Source organism: Gopherus flavomarginatus, chromosome 5 (assembly GCF_025201925.1).
Source record: "Gopherus flavomarginatus isolate rGopFla2 chromosome 5, rGopFla2.mat.asm, whole genome shotgun sequence".
NCBI lineage: Eukaryota > Metazoa > Chordata > Testudines > Testudinidae > Gopherus > Gopherus flavomarginatus.
In genome coordinates this window covers 93,550,526-93,571,927 of record NC_066621.1, presented here as the reverse complement: position 1 = coordinate 93,571,927, position 21,402 = coordinate 93,550,526, and the positions used below count along the sequence as shown (strand labels likewise).

At 41.2% G+C, this 21,402-nt stretch overlaps 1 protein-coding gene across 10 annotated transcripts in view; it reads right to left on the bottom strand.

The window, feature by feature from the left end:
* Window positions 1–21,402, bottom strand: part of SIPA1L1 (signal induced proliferation associated 1 like 1) — a 405,747-nt gene that overhangs the window by 71,703 nt on the left and 312,642 nt on the right. For all 10 annotated transcript variants that reach the window (XM_050953405.1, XM_050953408.1, XM_050953406.1 and 7 more), the window contains 2 exons: window positions 4,799–4,902; window positions 2,819–2,976 (listed from right to left, as the gene is read on the bottom strand). In XM_050953405.1, the coding sequence (XP_050809362.1) occupies window positions 2,819–2,976; window positions 4,799–4,902 (262 nt within the window). The remainder of the gene's footprint in view (window positions 1–2,818; window positions 2,977–4,798; window positions 4,903–21,402) is intronic.

Here is a 21,402-nt window from a genome sequence, read left to right as displayed (position 1 = left end):
GGAAATATCCAGGGGCAGGTATATATATGTGTGCTAGCAAGCAAGCTAGAGATAACGAGGTCAGTTCAATCAGGGAGGATGAGGCCCTGTTCTAGCAGTTGAGGTGTGAAAACCAAGAGAGGAGAAACTGGTTCTGTAATTGGCAAGCCATTCACAGTCTTTGTTCAATCCTGAGCTGATGGTGTCAAATTTGCAAATTTTCCAAAACGTCTGTTAGTCTATAAGGTGCCACAGGATTCTTTGCTGCTTTTACAGATCCAGACTAACACGGCTACCCTCTGATACCTTCTGAGACAGTCTTACCTACACTTGGCATTCCCTTCAAGCCCCTAGATAGACATGACTTTGCCTTGGTGCCCTCTGTTCTCTTTTCTGGGCAGCAAGTTAAAGCTTGTTTGCTGAAGACCCTGGCTCTCAAGTCAGTCTGTCTGTGTGTCAGCATCGCTGCATGCTAACTCTGTGTCTGCATCAGCTTCCATTGTGACAACTTCCCTTTCTGCATCTTTTTAACCACTCATGATCTTTTTCATCTCAGCCTTAGGAAGAGAAAAGCATCTTAATCCAGATGGAGCCAGCAAGGTAGCTTCTTCCCAAATTGATGGCCCAGCCATTGTTGACTTAATTCCTTTGAAGAACATCTCTCAGAGGCTGATTTATCTCTGACATTGTTTTACCCTTGGTGGGTTCCTTAACAACCATCCTTTACAATGTCCTTTGATTTAACTCTATGCATTCAGTCAGTCAGCAATATAAAATTGAACAGGGAAACCAAGTCATACATAATATTCCTAGGAAACTATACTGACATTTTACCAGTTTGTCACAGTTGGTAGATTGGTTAGATAAGAACAAAAATGCTCTCTGACCTGACCTCTGATCTGAACCAGCAAAGTGTAATCAGAAAACAAATATTCAGTATGTTAAAATCTCCATTTCTGTGAAACCCAAAAACAGTGAGATTGATATAACTTTTGAAAAGCCATCTTTGATCATAAAGTTTGCTTTGTAATTTCATTGTCTAGTAACTGATATTCAAATACACAAATGATCAGATCTTCCTTGGAGGGAATAACAACATATCAGAAATCACTCAGCAGGGACACTCAAATGGTGCAGTCATTGGGCTCTCAGTCATCACCAGTGGTTCTGGAGGGTCTTTTTATTGGCAGACAGGTGGTCTATGAGTTAAATTCAATCATTGCATACAATGAAAAGCTACTAGTGACATTTTGCAGGGTTAAGTTTTCCAGCATCATGAATTGCAAGGATAAGAATTTTTACTATAAAGTTATCAATGCAGCTGTTATAGAAGGTGAATGTGATAACGAAACAAGTACTCTATTAGAGTGTTTATCCTTGAAGGGAGGGAGAAACACTGTGCAAAATGGTGCCCATGCCTGCTTCTTTTATGATGTTCAATGTAAGATCTAGCACCATCTTATGCTGTATGGCAGGGATCGGCAAACTTTGGCATGCAGTCCATCATGGTAAGCCCCTGGCTGGCCAGGACGGTTTGTTTGCCTGCAGCATCTGCAGGTTTGGCTGATCATGGCTCCCACTGGCTGCGGTTCGCTGCCCCAGGCCAATGGGGGCTGCGTAAAGCGGCGTAGCCGAGGGATGTACTGGTCCCTGTTTCCTGCAGTCCCTATTGGCCTGAGGAGGCAAACCGCAGCCAGAGGGAGCCGTGATCGGCCCAACCTGTGGATGCTGCAGGTAAACAAACCATCCCAGCCCGCCAAGAGCTTACCCTGACGGGCTGCGTGCCAAAGGTTGCTGATCCCTGTTATATGGCTTTTTGTTTCACCTAGAATTTATGAACCTATGAAATTGTTCCAAATAATACAGTGGAGAAAAAGTCAAACTTACTCTGAGAGTTTTCCTATTAAAACTTTTCAGAACTGAACTGTTTAAATATGGATCAAGTATTTGTACTGGAAAACCCATCAGTGAAGGATTTTAAGCTCATGGAAGGCACATGAAACACAAAGGTCCTGATCCTGCAAGTTACTATGCATGGGAAGACTCCTATATCTGAAAGGAAGTGGCTTGCTCACTTTTTAATCTGGAAACTACATTTCTGTACAGAAGCCAATTGTGTAATAATAATACGGTTTCAGACAGAAAATGTAACTCAGTTTCTTCTTTCTGCAGATCTGGCCACCCTTCTTCATTGGCTTCACTGAAGTGGCAGCATGAACTCAGATTCCTGAGTCTTCTCCACAAAAAGCAGCAAACCCATTATGAGCTCTCAGCAAAAATCTGTATTTTTACTAGACTACAAATATTAAGAATACCATCAAATGATACCAAAAGTTTTCTTTCTACATATAGATTAGTTACCTAATCTTAAAAAATTTAGCATAAAATCCACTTTCAATACAAAGATTTAATGAGCACAAATGCATTAAACATTGATTGATACACTGCTAATTCAATTAATCTGGAAGCCTCAGAAATTTTTCAAAAGTGTAACAGACTAATTTCAAAACTGCACCACAGTTTTTAAACCTTATGTTTAAAAAGATATAAGGATCCCAGAACTCAGGATCTAACCAGTAATGAAAGAAATCCTTATTTTACATGTTCAAATGCACCCATTTAGGCACCATTTTTAGCAGCTTGTTTCCTGAAAATGTCAATGTGCCCACCTGTACCTATTCTAGTTTGTGATGTTAATAATGTTCTCTAGCTTTCAACATCCAGAAAACTGTTTCCTTAAAGGAAGCAATAAAGTGTGTTCCATTTAAGAATGCAAAAATGTGCTAAGCCTCGGCATATGTCAATATTTCCTTTTTGCTGTTAACCTGGTAATAGCTACCTGTAACAGATGTTGTCAGTGCAGGGGTTGTGCACTCTTACAATGACAAAGACGTGCTGGAAGTGAGAACGAATGTTCTTTGGGCTGAATGGCTGTGCGCCAGTTTCCTGGAAAACAATCGTCACAATATCGTTTCCAATATGCCGTTTTCTCAGGAGCTAAAAAAAAATTAAAAAGATGACGACAATGGAAATCTCAGAGCATAGGTTAAAATGCACCAATCTTTTCATAATTTTTTCATTTCTCCTGCAATTATATTTTTAAATGTCGTTACTAATTATGGGATATTTTTGCATAACCCACACAGCTATTGCCATCATTTTATTCTACAAGTCAATGCAGACATTAATACACAGAATATCTGAGGACTTAAATGAGAAACTTGCCAACATCTGACATATTAGATAAATGCAAGCATCCTGCATTTTCTGTTTCCATAACAACAGTTTTAATTCTATTTTAAACACAATGAAAGGACTATGTATGGGGAAGATTTTAAGTGATTCTAAAATCAAATAAATTGTAATGCAAAGCATGTTATGGTTTAGTTTGTCTATTTTTTGTGTGTGTGAATTCTAACATTATGAGCTGGCAATATTTAGAAGTTGAACAACACTCAATATATAATTATTACAAATTTGAGGTAGGTTAATATTTCTTGTTTAAACTGGTTGACAGTGTACATTAATGTATTCTGCAAAAATGTTTTTCTTTTTAAACCCAATACTACGGTCTAAAAATATTTTTCTTCTGCAAAAACAACAGCAACAAAAACTTTTTATAAAACACACAAAAGAACACAAGATCCTAATTGTAATTCTGCAATAAACACTCAAATTGGGCATAATATGATGAGAACAAAAATGCTAGTGAGCAGATGAAAGTAAACAAAAGCTCATATTAACTGTGATCTTGTAATAATATCAAAGGTTTCAGGTTTTATTTGCAAAATTAATATACCAACTTCCTAGCCACTTCTGGACTGAAAAGAAGTTGTTTCACAGTGCACAGAATGCTTTAGGAAAGGAAGAGATGATTGAATGTATTCAATTGAAAATGCATAGGTAAGGGGAATTTATGTAGGAGAATGTGATTATCTGCATTTGAAATTGGCCAGGATACTTGAGTTGACATCTCTGCTCTTATAAAAGATGCCAAGGGTGCTTTCATGACTATAAGACCTTGATTTTATGTTTCAACCAAAGGACAGAACCTCAACAGTAAAACTTGTCTCCTCTTTCCCACCCCGGCAGCTACCATAACAGGCACTGATTTAATTCTGTCTTTGAGGAGAAAATGCCAACTATTGTATGGCCAAAATAGCTTTCTGAAAACACCTATATATATATATTTTTGTCCTTTACGGTCTCTATTCAGAGTATTCAACCAGCCCATCTCTGTTTAGCTTAGCAGTGATACAAGATCTTATAAGATGTGATTAGATGGTTAAGAGAGCAAAAGAAGTATTGTGTGACTGGGAACTCACACTATTTCCAATACAGATCAACACCCTTGGGTACATCTATGGACTCCATATCCAGCGGTTCTCAAGCTTTTTCTTTTTGAGCCTTTTCCTCCCCCCAACACACTATAAACATTCAATCTGTTTGCTGAGCATCCTGTGACTGACTTAGCCAGTTTTATTCCTGACATACATGTAATCCAATATCTTATATTTTTGCGATGTTTAGACACTGGAGAGTACTTTTTAACAGGCTGGATATAGTGGTTGTCAAATACCACTGCAGTTATTTACTATTTTAAGTACGAAATTATTCACAAAGCTACTCAGCTGACCGTTGACCTAAATTTTTTCCTGTTTATTCACTTTCTTTTAGATCACTCTGTATTCAGTACTTCAACAAAGTTAAGTGCTTTCTGCCACTGCTATAGGTGTAATATTCAATTATCATTTGACAATACAACTACTTTATGAGGTGGAGAACAGAGGAATTGTAAATGGTCAAAAGTCCACTCTACCTGTTGCTTGTTGTTAGGAGTGTATGGTAGCATGGTGGAAACATGGAACATGATTTCATAGTCCTTGTAAGTTGTATAGAGAGAGTGAGTTCCTGTTGAATCAGCTGCAATTAGAAATTAATAAAGTGAAAAAACAACACTATCAAGTCCTTAAAAATACTTTCAAACAGGATTGCCACATTGTTATGAAAACCTACTAGCCCAAGCACAAAACCCATTCATCATTCTTCTTCACTTTAATAACAATGACATTAACAATGAAAAACTAACCATAATTTACTCACCTGCCAAAATTGTTCACCCAGCAGGCAAGTATAATTTTGCAATGCTATTTTAATACAAGATGCTAGAAAAAACTTGCAAGTAGTAAGGAAATTATGAAATTATTAAGAATCCTGAACTTAAACTGATTGAGCACCAGCATTGTAGGAAATACCACAGGGAACTCTAAGAGTATCACATATATATTTATGAAATACATATTAATGTAATATGTAATATAGTAAAAAGCTAAGTAGATAACTTTCTAATGGTACAGAACATTATTTAGTGTTGCCAAATATGGTCATAAAAATGCCTGATAGCTTTACCTTATGGACAAACATGGGTCTTGCACAGATCACTTGGTGCTCTCTAGATGTTAAGTGGCTTCCAGTGTAATGTCCTGATCTGCATACTCCATATTACCAAAAGTATTTCAAAAAACCTTTGAAAGTTCTTTACAAGAAGCTATTAAGGCAGGTAGATAGCCATGTGGTGAGCGGGAAAATACTGTCAGAATAGAAAGTGTCTAACAGACAAAGCAAAGTAGCATGAATAAATGACCCAGTTTCAACATGGCAAAAAGGTGAACATTGGGGTGTTTCTTATACGAAGAAGTGTTGTTTAACATGTTCATTAATGATCTTGGGAAAAGACTGAGGTGGCAAAACATGCAGATAACATCTTTTAGGTTAATCAAGCCTAAACAGAGCTATACTTCAAAGGGATTTAAAGCAAGATGAATGGATAGCACGATGGCAAATGAAACTCGGTGTTGACATATTCAACAAAGCATATGAAGTAAGGAATTGAAAGAGATCATTTAAAATATCAGTGTATAATGATGCAAGCTTCTAAATTAACTGTAACCAATCAGAAAAAAAGCTCATTGAAAACCTCTGTTCAATGGAGAGTGGCCATCAAAAAAGCAAACATGTTAGCATGCTTAAGGAATAAGAGGGAAAATAACCATGAAAATATTATACTGGCATTATATTAACCAAAGGTATTCTCCCACCTGGAATACCGTGTTCAGTTCTGGCCATCTTATCTCAAAAGAGGTATAGCAAATATAGGAAGGATGCAGAGTCAGGTGACAAAAATGATTAGAAACAGAAAGACAGACCTTTGTATGGAGAGAGATTAGTACAGGTGGGACTGTGTAGTTTAGAAAAGAGAAAAATAAAATGGAATAGGATTGAAGTGTGCAAGTATTGATTGGTCAAGAACAGGTAAACTAGGCACTTCCAATTTCCCTCTCAATGAAAAAGATGATATTCCATTACAAGGCAACATATTTCAAACTGAAAAAAGGAAATATATTTTATATAACATGTAATCAATTTGTGGAACTCATTTCTATAAATTTAACAGGATTAATTTTTTTCAGAATTGCCAATGAGCCAGTAAAACCTATTATTGGCACTGCTCTAGTGACCATATTCTAAAACTCATATAGATAATTCACTTCTTTGCTCTCACTCACATTTCTTCTCTCCTGACAACCCAGAATGCTTTCACCAAAGAACAAAACCAGCCATTTGTAAGACAGTGACAGGCTGTTGACTTCAGAAGAAGAAAGTGTTATTCCAACAAAAAACTAGGACTGGGGATCAGGATGGTTTTCACAGATTGTAAAGCCAGAAGGGGCCATTGTGATCAACTAGTCTGACTTCTTCTATAACATAGGTCACAGGATTTCCCCAAATTGACTCCTGTTTGAATCAGAGTATATCTTTTGACAAACATCCAATTCTGATTTAAAAACTGCCAATGATGGAGAATTCACCACAACCCTTGATAAGGTGTTCCAGTGGTAAATTACTCTAGCTGTTAAAAATGTATCATATTTCTAGACTGAATGTATCTAGGTTCAACGTCCACTCACTGGATTTTGTTATACTTTTGGCTGCTAGACTGAAGAGCCCTCTATTATCAAATGTCTGTTCCCCATGTAGGTACTTACATACTGTGACCAAGTCACCCATTAACTTTTTCTTTGATAAGCTAAATAGAATGAGTTTATTGAGTCTTTCTTTATAAGGCTTATTTTCCATTACCTTAAGCATTCTCATGGCTCTTCTCTGAAGTATCCCCAAACTTCCCAATATCCTTCTTGAACTGGACACTGATATTTCAGAAGCAGTCATACCAGTGCCAAATACATGGGAGTATATATAACCTCCCTGCAAGATTCCCCTGTATATACATTCAAGAATCACATTAGCCTTTCTGGTCACAGCATCACATTGAGAGCTCATGCTTGGATGATTATCAACCATGACCCCCAAGTCTTTTTCAGAGTCTGCTTCCCAGGATAAAGTCCCCCATCCTGTAAGTATGGCCTGCATTCATTCTTCCTAGATGGATGATTTTACATTTGGTCTTATTAAAATGCAAATTGTTCACTTATGTCCAGCTTACCAAGTGATCCAGATTGTTATTATTTACCACTCCCCCAATCTTTGTATCATCTACAAACTTATCATTAATTGTTTTGCGTTTTCTTCCAGGTCATTGATAAAAATGTTAAATAGCACTGGGCCAAAAACCGATTCCAGAAGGATTCCACCAGAAACACACCCCCTTGACGATTCCATTTACAATTACAATTTGAGACCTGTCAGTCAGTTTTTAATCTCTATAATGTGTGGGTATAAAGATTTTGCCGGATTCTAGTTTCTTAATCAAAATGCTGTGTGGTATCAAGTCAAATGCCTTATATAAGTCAACCAAATATAAAATCTCAAAAAAATCAGGGTGGTTTAATAAGATCTGCTTTCCGTAAATCCATGTTGATTGGCCTTTAATTCTTTATTAATCAAGACCAATATAACCAGTTCCATTATTTTGGATCGTCAAGCTGACAGTCCTAAAGTTACCCAGGTCATCTTGTTACCCATTTTTAAATATTCATAAATGAATATGCATCATGCCAGACAGCAATTAAACATTTATACTTAAACACAACAGGCTATAATATTTAAAGACAATTTAACATCAACAGAAGTAATTTCAGATGTTTCCTTGTTATTTGCTTACTTTAAATTATCATCGTAATTCACTGCAACTCTAGGATACATACAATTTCCAAACCTTATTTCCTTTCCAAAGATTGCTGACTACCAGGAGTTAGGCTACTTCCCCTTCCCCAAACAGATGTTGTTCCTTTCAGCAATTGAACTGGTTGAAGTTCATTGCTAAGATGAATGGAGATCATTGCCCCAGTGTATATGAAATAGGTATTCAGCTGATAGGACACAATGTTTAAAACTGAAGGAGTTCTACATATCTGTCATGAACACTTATAATTTATTATGTTATAGAGAACACTAACAGCAATGATCACTTGTAAGAGCAAACACTGAGGAACTAATCTTAACATTTCTCAAAACAATTCTTAGCTTTAATTTTCCTTTTTGATATCAAATACAATCTAATCTTGTTGCATTTTCATACAATATCTAAAATCAGCTTTCCCTTATGCCGGGAATGCCTTATATCCTGTCTTGGATCATGCACCTGTTTTTTTGTTGCTTATGAAATGCTGCCAAAGGGATAAAGGGCTAGGGAATAAACCTACACCACAGGACTGATCTTCCTTGTGATCTAATGATCAGATAGGGCTTGTTATAAGAGCAGCTTCACAATCAACTCTAAGTTTCCTATGTGGTGACTTGATGCAGAATTTCCAGCCAGGAAACAGTTTCCTAAATATTGATTCCAAAACAACTGTTCTTAAGGGTGGTCTCTAGCTTTTGAAAAACAAACAGCTGCAAAAAGCTGAAGATAGAGGTCTACAACTGTGAAAACTGAGTAGCAGGGCTGCTGCAGTCTCATAGGCCAAAATCATCACCATCACCACAATGTCTATTTTTTGTTTGTTTGTTTTACAAGGGCCTTTCCTAACAGGACTATCACAGAAAACTGGTTCCTCAAGATGCATTGTCTACATTATTCTCCTTCTGGTATGTATGTGCCCCATGTGTCCAAGATTAAATTCTTTTGGCCAGCTGTGTCCATTGGGGCTGGCCCTGCACCATAAGTGCCCTGGTGCCCCCTGCCCGAGGACATAAAGGGCAGAGTGGGCCCAAATGTCCTTAATTTCCTTTATCAATACAAAATTCAGGTATTGCAGGACTCTGATAGGAGGAAAGGGGGTGGGTTGTGGAATACACAGGGATAACATCTCAAAAAATCACCATTACAGTAGGGTAATAATTCTTTCTTTGAGCGACTGTCCATCTGTATACCATTTCTGGTGACTCAAACACAGTGATCTGAATGACAGGAAGTGAATGCTTGGAGTCTTACTTAAATAAGGACTGCGGGACAGCTCTGTCGAAGCTGGTGTCAGATTTTGATGCCTCAACTAGGGGATTGTGCTGTGTAAGACTATGTACTGATCCCCATGTAGTCACCGTGCAGATTTCAGTAAGAAGCAATCTTTCCAGAGAAGCTGGATCTATCCTGTATGAGTAGATCTAGCCTGGCAAACTCATAGCAAGCTCTAATACAATCAGATACCCACTAAGAAAGTCTCTAGGATGACACTTTCTGACCCTTGTCTGCAAATGCTACAGAAAGTCTAGGGAATTTCTGAATGGTCTTGTTCTGTCTAGGTAAAAAGAGATCCCCTCAGGCAGATGAATCAACTGAATCAAGTGGAAGTCAAGGATTCAAGTAGAAGTCAGACTAGTTTAGGCAAAAAATTAGGGAGAGGCATAAGGGTGACTTTGTCCTTATGAAATATAGCGTATGCTGTACCACTCATAAGTGACTACACTTCTCCGATCCTTTGAGCAGGTATTATCATTACTAAAAAGGCTGTCTTCATGGATAGGTGGCAGAGTAAGCATATAGCATGGTTTCAAAAGGAGGACCCATTAACCCAGCTAGGGCTATACTGAGGTCCTGGAGAGAATGGAGTTCCTGGACTGGGGGAAACACATGGATGAGGCACTTAAAGAATTTAATTATGGGGTGGGAAATATGGTGGGACACTGGACAGAAGAATGGTGAGAAGACATTGCTGCTAAGTGCACTGTTCTAGAGTTAATGAATAGCCTTGAATTCTTCAGTGACAGTAGACAGTCCAGGACAAAAGGAATAGCAGTCTTTAAATAAGATAAATGATGATGTACTGCCCATATAATCTTTTCCACTTGTCAGCATGTGTCACTCTACAGAGTACTTCTGTTGTGCACTAATATGTTCTGCATTTCAGCAGAGCAGCTACTCTTAATGATAGTTAACTAGTCTGTCAGATGCAATGATTCCGGGAACAGGTGTAGGATCTTTCTTTCATCCTGGAAGATCATTTCAGCTAAGTCAAGTAATGTTATCGGAGGCTAACAACAGGATTATTAGGTGACAATACCAGAACCGTCTGGGCCATGCTACTGCTAACATGATCATTACTGCTGAGTTCTGTCTCAGCTTCCTTAGGATACTCCATTTTAGCAGGATCATCGGACAGGCATACGTTATCCCTGAAATCAACAAGAGGAGGAAAGCATCTGACAGAGAACTTGGATCCAAATCAGATCCACCCCTCACCAAGCAGAATATACGGTTTGTTGATTTTTTCTTCTTTTTTTGGGAGGGGGGTCAATTCTTGCCAATAGCTCTATGGTTGGATGACCGTTTCTGTGGAAGATATTCTGCAGCATCTTTAAAAGCAGCAAAGAATCCTGTGGCACCTTATAGATTAATGAGGTTTTGGAGCATGAGTTTTCGTAGGTGAATACCTACTTCGTCAGATGCATGTAGTGGAAATTTCCAGGGGCAGGTATATATATGCAAGCAAGCTAGAGATAAGGAGGTTAGTTCAATCAGGGAGGATGAGGCCCTGTTCTAGCAGCTGAGGTGTGAAAACCAAGGGAGGAGAAACTGGTTTTGTAGTTGGCAAGCCATTCACAGTCTTTGTTTAATCCTGAGCTGATGGTGTCAAATTTGCAGATGAACTGAAGCTCAGCAGTTTCTCTTTGAAGCCTGGTCCTGAAGTTTTTTTGCTGCAGAATGGCCACCTTAAGGTCTGCTATAGTGTGGCCAGGGAGGTTGAAGTGTTCTCCTACAGGTTTCTGTATATTGCCATTCCTAATATCTGATTTATGTCCATTTATCCTTTTCCGCAGAGACTGTCCAGTTTGGCCGATGTACATAGCAGAGGGGCGTTGCTGGCATATGATGGCGTATATTTCATTTGTGGACGTGCAGGTGAATGAACCGGTGATGGTGTGGCTGATCTGGTTAGGTCCTGTGATGGTGTCGCTGGTGTAGATATGTGGGCAGAGTTATTTAAGTAGTTAAGTAGTGCACTGCATGGCTGGTCACTTGTTATCTCATCACAGGTAGTTGAAAATTTAGCTGAGGTCAACTAGTAAACAGAAGACTTTCAGGAAAGGATGAAGAGGTTCATCAGCTCTTTAGCTCTTCTGAGCTAGGCTGGAGTTCAGATTGCACTCAGATATGGAGTAGAACTGGGTGAATAAGTGATTTTTTCAGTTTGTCGTCAGTTTCAAGAAGTCCTCCAAAAACATTCAGGTCAGACTGGTTCAAACCTTATACTGCATTCCTGCTTATAGCACTGCTGCTCTGTGTCCCTGCAGCCCAGAGAACAACCATCTTTGACAGTCCATCATGGTCACCTGAGAAGTGCCTGCTAAGACATTCTGGAAGCCTGGCAGATGTAGAGCCACTAGAGTGATTTGGTGTCAAACACACCAGTACCAAAGTCAAACAGCTTTTTGGCAAAGGGGAGACAATTGTGCTCCTCCTTCTGTTGACATAATATTGCTACAGCATTGTCTATCATGATCTGGACTGTCAGTCTTTCTAGCATGGAAGAAATGCTATACAGGATAGACAAGCTCTGAGCTCTAATATATTTATAGGAAGATGAATCTTTCTGAGAGTTGAGAGCCTTGAGTCTGAAGATGGTCCAGGTGAGCTCTCCATTGAAGGGGAGCATCTGTCAACAACAGTTTGGTGGAGAGAGATTTAAAAAAAAAAAAAAAAAAGGTACTTCTTTGCATACCTGAAGATGACCCAATTTAACACTAAGAACTTTCAGCAGATCTGCATCCTCATGTCTATGTGATATCTGTTGGGTAGATATACAGATTTCAATCATCCTTGCATGCAGTGTAGGTGACGTCTGACATGCTGTGTGATATATATGCAGGAAGTCTGAGGAGTGAGAGACAGACTATTACTGATATTTGAGGGTGAACCTGCAGCTGAGTAATGAGATCCACTACAAATCTGTCCTGAGGCAGACTAGTGCTTGCTGTTGTGGAATCCAGTACTCTGAACTCTATTCTCTGGGTTGTTGAGTCTGAGGCCCAAACTGTTGAAGAGCTGTAGGATTTGGTGAATAGAGTCAATCATCTGTTGTGAGATGTTTCCCAGATGAGCCAATTGTTGAGTTAAGAATATATGTGGATCCCTTGCTTCATCAGAGCTGTCACTACTGCCAAGCAGTTGGTGAAGGTTCTTGGTGCTGTTGATAAAGCAAAGGGCAGAAATCTGTCCCAATATTAGGAGCTTCCAACTTGTAATCTCATGTATTTTTGGTGTATCAGGTGAATTGTTCTGTGAAAATACAAGTCCTGTACATCAAGAGCCATTAATCTGTCCTAAGGATCTACGAACAGGATTGTAGAAGCTCGGATTACCATCCTGAATTTGAAACAACAGATGAAGGCATTGAATTGTCCCAAGCCCACGATTGGGTGTCAGTCGCCCTTCTATGAGATTAGAAAATAATGTGAGTAAAACCTATTCCCCTGAATTCTAGAGGCTCTTCTTCTATTGCTCTGAGATTTACAAGTGAGTCCACTTCTTGCTGTAACAGTCTCTCATGAGAAGGGACCCTGAAGGAGGATGGGGAAGAAGAAAGGAGGTAGGAAGGCTCTGAAAAAGTATGGAATACCACACTTCATTGATATCTACGACCCAGTGGTCTGAGGCAATGTGGTTGCAGGCCTCCTAAAAACAAAACAGGCAATTGTCAATATGAAGAGAAGGAAAAGTACCAATCCTCTACATGCTCCAAGCGACTCATAAGCAAGGCATCAAATTTGTTGTCTTGCTCTGGACAATGAGTGAGTGGGCAGATGAAGAAACAGTAATGTCTCCTTTGTTGGAACCTCTGTCTTTTTTCTTGGTGGTTCTGAGGGTCTCTACAAACTATACTGTGTGGGGGGGGGGGATGGGAGGGGCTCTGCTTGAGTAAGACAGAGGCATAGCTTGTTTTCCCCTGAGTGCCAGTGTGCAGACTCCCAAAGACATCTACCACTACTTGCATCCGACGAAGTGGGTATTCACCCACGAAAGCTCATGCTCCAAAACGTCTGTTAGTCTATAAGGTGCCACAGAATTCTTTGCTGCAAAGACACCTAAGTTACTCATGAGTGTTTTAGCTAGTGCAAGGCTTCATCTGTTCTGGTGTTAAAGAGGTCAGAGCTGTCAAATGGAGGATCCTCAATAGCTGTCTATGACTGAAGCCTTTGGCAATACCTAAAGACATATGAAGTCCTTTGCATGGTGATGGATGCGCTGTAGATCTCGATACTATGTCCAAGGCATGAAACATCACCTGGAGAGAAGTGTTGGCCAGTAGCTGACTCTTGGAGACAATAGTCCTCAGTTCCTCCTTGTTACCTTATGAGTCACATTTGAAACTGTCTTCATTTAAATAATCTTATTTAGATAACAGCGCCTGATAAATTAGTAATATGTATTTCCAAACTTGCAGAGAAATAGATTTTTCTTCTGAATAAATCTAACCTTTTTGGGTTCTTGTCTTGTGTTAGTGTTTTTGGTGGTTCTAGCTGTCAGGTTTTCTCAGGTACAGCAGTTACAATCATGGATTTGTAAGAATCTTGAGAGCAGATGTGTATAAAAAGCACTCAAAGCCAGATGAAGGTACTTGGCAGTGCCGATCTGCTTTTATGGAGGTAAGCACCACAGACACTGATGTCTACCAAAAGATGTTTCACTAGCTACTGACCTTCTTGGTACTGAAGCTATTTTTGAATAATCTAACCTAATCATGACTACTTAACCTGAGTCACCACTAATGTCTTTGGTGGTAATTATCATTTCATACTCCTGCACCTGCAAAGTGTGAGTGACCCATGCCTCTTGCATCACTGTACAGGATTTCATAGGGGAGTTAGACCTAGTCTCGGAAGTAGAAGCTGGCTCTCCTGATTGTCGCATGCCCCAAAGGGGCTAAGTAGGCCAGGACTGAGCCTGATAAGGATTCAGGCCAAATGGTAGGTACCACGGAACATGCTCTTCCCTACATCCTGAAGGTCTCTGAGTGTGATAATGGGCCCTATACTCCTATTAAAAGTAGGAGTCATCGGAACAGAACCACAGTGAGTGGTAGGGGATGTTTCTGTGTTCAGAAGCGGAGGAAAATAAGGTCTGTCTTTGAAGACAGGGTATTTGAATAGGGGAAGATAAACTATAGGCTTACACTATGGTACTGGTATTTATGAAGTGTTCAGCACCATAACAATATTATTGGTTGGCACTGTATATGGCATTCTCACCACCAAAGACATTAGTGGTGATTCAGGATAAATAGTCATGGTTAGGTTAAGTTATTCAAAAATAGCTTCAGTGCCAAGGTGGTCAGTAGCAAAAACAGCTGCATCAAGGTTGCTGGCACCAGAGCCATGGGTGTCAAGGCCATCAGTATTATGTGCATGAAAGCCGATACCAAAGAATCAGTAGAGGGCAGTGTACCGAGCTCCACTTAAGATGGTACCATTGCTTGGCAAACAGACACACACCTATTTTGGGTCATGAACTACCATTTGAAGAGACAGGTAGAGATGATTTCAGCCTCTTTCTACCAGGTCTACCAGATTTGTGCTCTCTGGAAGAGAAGTGTTTATAAAATTATAGAGTTTAAGGCCAGAATAACCATTAAATAATCTAGTCTGACCTCCTATATCATAAGCCATTAACATTTCATCCACTTTCCCCTGTATTGAGCCCAATGACTTATATTTGACTAAAACATATATTCCAGAAAGACACCAAACCTTGATCTGAAGACTTCAGGAGAAGAAGAATCCACCATTTACCTTGGTAGTTTGTTCCAATGGTTAATCAGCCTCAATTAAAAATATGGGTCTAATTTCTAATTTGAATTTGTCTGGCGTCAGCTTCTAGCCACTGGTTCTTGCTATGCCTTTCTCTGCTATATTAAAGAGCCCTTTAGTAATCGGTGTTCTCTGTCTGTGAAGGTACTTTACACTATTCAAGTCACCTCTCAATCTTCTTTCTGATTAACTAAACAGACTGAGTTTCTTCAAGGCATTTTCTCAAGCCTTTGTATAATTTTTGTGGGTCTTTTCTGCACCACAGCCAGTTTTTCAATATCCCTTTCAAAATATGGATACCAGAACTATATGCAGTATTCAGTACTGGTCTCCCCAATGTTGCATATACAGGTAAAATCATCTCCCTACTCCTTCATCCCTCTTTATACATCCAAGGATTGTCTTAGCTTTTTTTGCCACTGCACTGCACAGAAAGTTAATGTGGAGATACTTGCCCACTACTGACTCGAAATCCTTTTCAACTTATTTCTTTCCCGAATAGAACCCCCACATTTAGTAGGTACGGCCTACATTACTTGTTTCTAGATGTACAACATTTGGTTGTATTAAAATGGGCCTAGTTTACCAAGCAATTCAGATTGTTCTGTATGATTGCCTTGTGACAATTACTTACCACTCCGCCACTCTGTGTGCCATCTGCCAATGTTATCAGCAGTGATTTTATATTTATTTCTAGATCATTGAAAAAAAATGTTGAATTTTGTTGGGCATAGCACTGATCCCTGCAGAACCCCACTAGAAATACCACCATTTAATGATGATTCCTCACTGAAATCTACTTTTGATATCCATCAGTTAGCCAGGTCATAATCCAATTTACATGTGCTTTATTAATATTGTATAGTACCAATTTTTTAATCAGAATGTCACGGTGTACTAAATCAAATACCTTATAAACGTTTAAGTCTATTACATCTATGTTACCTTTAACAACTTAACTTATAATCTTATCAAAGAATAAAATCAGGTTTGTTTGACAAGACCTATTTTCCATAAAACCCTGTTGACCTGTATTAATTATATTTCTAGCCTTTAATTCTTTATCAACTAAATCCTATTCCATCTTTTCCATTATTTTGCGCAGGATTGATGTCTGGCTAACCAGCACAGTTACCTGGATCATTCCACTTGCCCTTTTTAAATGGTGGCACATTATCTCTTTTCCAGTCTTCTGAAACTTCCCCAGTATTCCATGGTTTATTAAAAATTAACATTAGTGGGCCAGAGAGCTCAGTGGTCAACTCTTTTAGGACTCTGGTGAAAGTTATTCGAGCCTGCTCATTTAAAAATATGTATCCCTAGTAGGTGGTGTTTAACACTCTTCTTAGTTACTAATGGACTGAAGTATATCATCATCCTCATGTAATACAAGCACATCATCCCGTTCTTTCCAAATACAGTACAAAAACATATATTAAACACTTTTGCTTTTTCTGCATCATTATTAACAATTTCACCATCTCCATCTAGCAATGAGTTATACTATTACCAGGAATTCTTTTGTTCTTAATGTACTTAAAAACTCTATCTTATTGTCTTAGCCAAGCTATGGAGTTTTCCTTGATGTCTTTAGCTTCCCTTATTAATTTTCTACACATCATAATTTGTAATTTATGTTGATTGCTATCTAGTTGCCTTTTTCTTTTATTATATGTTGCTTTTTTACTTCTAATTGCTTCCTTCGCATCACCATTGAAAAAGGATAGACTTTTAGCCAGAATTGTCCTCTTTCTTGATGGCAGAATTGTGGCTTTTTGGCCAACTAAAAAATTCTTCTTAAAGAACTTTCAATTTTTGTCCACATTTTCTGTTTTTTTTTTTCTCCCAATCAATTTGCTATCGATTTTCCATAGCTTTGAGAAATTAGCCCTTTTGAAGCACCAAATATATATGTTACTGATTGGGACAATCAGGTCACGCTAACTGGTCCCTAGGCAATCACTAACTTCTAGTCAAGAAATTAATTTATCTTTATCCATCACAATGAGGTCCAAAAGAGAGTTCCCTTGTAGTGGGTGCAACACCTTTTGTGTTAAAAATCACCACATATAATTTTTAGAAACTCTAATGACAATTTACTACTGGCTGAATGAGATCTCCAGCATGTCTTCCCCAGACTGAGGTTCCCCATAACACCAACATTTGTCTTTCCATACATTCAGTGGTGAGCTGGAGTCAGTTCCCACCGGTTCACAAGAACCGGTTGTTAAAATTAGACCCTGATGTGGAACCAGCTGTTAAAGGGTCGGGCAGTTGGGCAAATAACTCCGGTCCGCGGGCCACATCTGGCCCTCAGAACCGTCCTGTCCCCCACCTGAGCTCCCAGGAGTCCCAACAGGGGAGGCCGAGGCAGCCGCCAGCAGCCTGGCAGCTCAGCTCCCCAGTCCTGCTGCTCTGAGTGGCCGCTGGCAAAGTAAGGGGGGGGGAGGCTGCGAGCTCCCTGGTCACCTGGGGGGCAAGTGGGGCAATTTGCCCCAGGCCCTGCGAGGATGTCTCCCCCTGGCCCCTCCTCTGCAAAGCCGCAGCGTGCAGAGCTGCCGGCAGCTGGGCAGCTCAGCTCCCCAGTCCTGCTGCTTTGAACGGCCTCTGGCAAGGTAAGGGGAGGAGGGGGGCTGCGAGCACCAGGGCTGCCCAGAGTGGGGGGCAAGTGGGGCAATTTGCCCCAGGACCTGCAGGGGCCCCCAGCCCCACAAGGATGTGCACTGTGTAGTTCGAGGAGTGCTGTGTAGTGGGGCTGTGTGTATAGTGCGTGCGGACAGCGTTGTGTGTTGCGGGACAGCTGTGTAGCAGGAGAGTTGTGCGGCTGGGAGAGGGTCTGGACAGTGGTGGGTGTGAGGGCTGGACGTTGTGCACTGGAGAGGGATGTATAATGCTTGGGGTTGTGCAGTTCAGGTCACTTATGGTGTGTATGGGAGGAGGGCTGTGTACAGTGTGTCATGATTGTGTTGCTGGGGGTGCTGTATGCTCTGCTGCGCCTGTTCAGGGTTCTTGCAGCACAACGGATTGTTTGCTGAGTGTGGTGTAGATGGGGGCTATTGTGCAGTGTAGGGATTGTGTAGCTGTTGTGCCTTGGGTTGGCTGCCTAGGGCTCCTGGCAGCCAGCAGCTTGTTTGCTGAGCTATAACTTATAAACCTCCAAAGGGGACTCAGACTTTCCACCGCCTCTGGAATTTGCTGCAGCTCCCGGAGGAGACTATGTGATGATGGCAGGAGGGAAGAGTGGACCCAGGACAGGGTGTGCAGGGGAAGGGGGGCTCCTTTTATCCTCCAGGGGAGAGTCAGCCCCAGTTCTGCCTCTGGGTGGGTTCAGACCTCTCCTGCAGCAGCATTTGGTAAGGTGAGCGGGGGCTAGCAGGGCAGGGTCTGTGCCCCTGGGTTAGGGTGACCAGATGTCCTGATTTTATAGGGACAGTCCCAATTCTGGGGTCTTTTTCTTATATAGGCTCCTATTACACCCCACCACCTGTCCCGATTTTTCACATTTGCCATCTGATCATCCTACCCCGGGTAAGCCAAATGGAGCAACCTGTGCCCCGGTAGCACTTGTCAGTGCTGTGCCCGGCGGCCGTCTGGGGCTGGCTGGCTGGCAGCAACTAGCTGTGGAGTTTGCAGATGGCTGCAGCTGTCCAAGTATCTGCACATTCCATCTAGGTCACTTTCTGCAAACAAGCTGCCTGTTGCAGTTCTCAGAGCCCCAAACTGACCCCAAAGAATCTGCCCCAGCCATCCAAGGGCCGTGCTGGCATCCCCCATGCCTGCCATGCCCTGGGCATCCCTCCTCTATAGCTCTGTTACCCGTGGGGGCACTGGGGCCTGCAGGGGGCAGAGGAGGAGGGGGGGAGAGGGGAAGGGGAAGAAAGCTATGGAGAAAGGAACAAAAAATACATACTGTGGAACATCCCTTAAATCAGAACTTTTTACAGGGAACAGGTTGTTAAGATTTTGGCAGCTCATCACGGCATACATTAACATACATGCTTAAGGAGTACCTCATCCGGTTCTCTGGTTAGATACAGCCCTCGTCCAGACTACCCTGCCATATCGGCAGGTTAAAATCGATCGCTCGGGGATCGATATATCACGTCTAATCTAGACGTGATATATCGATCCCCGAGCGCGCTTATATCGATTCCGGAACTCCATCAACCCGAACGGAGTTCCGGAATCGACATGGAGAGCCGCGGACATCGATCCCGCGCCGTCTGGACGGGTGAGTAATTCGATCTTAGATATTCGACTTCAGCTACGTTATTCACGTAGCTGAAGTTGCGTATCTAAGATCGATTCCCCCCCCCCCCCCCCCCCCCCCAGTCTGGACGAGCCCTCAGTAGTCTGCAGCAGACCACAACCAAAACCAAAACTCCTGGGCTTTGTTAGTTCACAACTGTTCCATATGCATTCAAGATTCTGTGGCTCTGAGTTATCAGTAATTTTAAAACAGGCAATGATATCTAACTGTAGAGTGCCACCTCCCACCCCCAACTTCTTTTTCTCTATACTTCTCAGATTATAATCAGTGACTTTAACATTCCAATCATGCAAGTCATCCTGCTAAGTGTCACTAATATCAATTATAGCAATTTCTTCTCATCAGTGAGAATTTAGAATTCCTCTTCCTTGTTATCCGGGCACCTAGCACTGGACTATAAGCAACTGAAAAATCTCTCTTTACATTCTTTGTCACATCAATTCAATTGGTTTGTGATATACTGAGTGTGAAGTACATTTCCCTCCTTAGCACTGTTCCCTTGCATTACTAATTTAATGTCAGACTGGCTGCTCCAGCAAGTCTCCAGTCAAAAAGATTAGCTCCCCTACCTTTGAGATGCAGGCTGTACCTTTCATACAGCCCACTCTCCCACTAGTATAGGGCCCAATGTTTCACAAAACCAAAATCTTCAGCTTCACACCAGCTATGCAGTCAACAGTTTATCGTCTGTATTTTCTGCTCTCATTCATAAGACTGGAAGAATCACTGAGATAATCACCAGGACTTTTCTCTTCATCGGCTCCCTTCCAAGATTCCTGAAGCCTTCTATGATATTTGTAGTTCCATATGATGCTGTGCCATTGGTTCCAATGTGTACCATCTCCAGGGGAGACTTGCCAGATGATGACTTCATAAATCTGTCCAATTTGCAGGTACATCTCATATTTTCATTACAAGGAGACAGCACAGTATCCTCTTGTTTCTGTGCCTTTTGCTGAATTCTCTGTCCACTCTTCTTCATGTGAAGTCACTGAAGATGATTGCTTGCCTTCTTAGGATGGTTGGGAAAAAAATGGTTACCCATCTTTTCGTAACTGTTGTTCTTTGAGATGTGTTGCTCATGTCCATTCCTTGGTAGGTGTGCGTGTGCCCACGTGCGCAGTCATTGGAGATTTTTGCCTTAGTGGTATCCATAGGGTCAGCCATGGCACCCCCTTGAGTGCCATGCTCATGTGCTGGTATATCAGGTGCGGCCAGCCCTATGCCCTCTCAGTTCCTTCTTGCTGACAACTCCGACAGAGGGGTAGGACGATGGGTAATGAAATGGACACAAGCAACATATCTCGAAGAATAGTTATGAAATGGTAGGTAACCATTTTTTCTTCTTCGAGTGCTTGCACATTTCGATTCCATTGTAGGTGGCTCTCAAGAAGAATCCCTGGAGGTGGGCTCAGAGTTTACTCATGCAGTTTGAAGCACTGCTCTGCCAAAGCCAGCATCGTCTTGAGTTTGCTGGGTCAGCACATAATGCAATATGAACGTGTGGGCAGATGACCAGGTCGCAGCCAGACAGATTTCCTGGATCAGCACCTGCACCAGGAAGTCTACCGATGGTGCACGTGCCCTAGTTGAGAGAGCTGTTACAGTCGCTGGTGGGGGCACTTTTGCCAGGTCATAGCAGTAGCGAATGCAGACCATGATCCAAGACGAGATTCTCTGAGCAGACACTGGGCAGCCTTTCATACTGTCTGCCACTGCCACAAACAATTGTCGACTTGCAAACTGGGTTGCTTCTGTCTATGTAAAATGCCAGCACTCTCCTGACGTCCAAGGTGTGAAGTCTGCGCTCCTCATCTGACACATGAGGCTTCGGACAGAAGACTGGTAAGTATATGTCCTGGCCAGTATGAAACTGGGAAATGACCTTGGGCAGAAACACTGAGTGCAGGCGCAGCTGGACGTTGTCATTGAAGAAGACCATCTAAGGT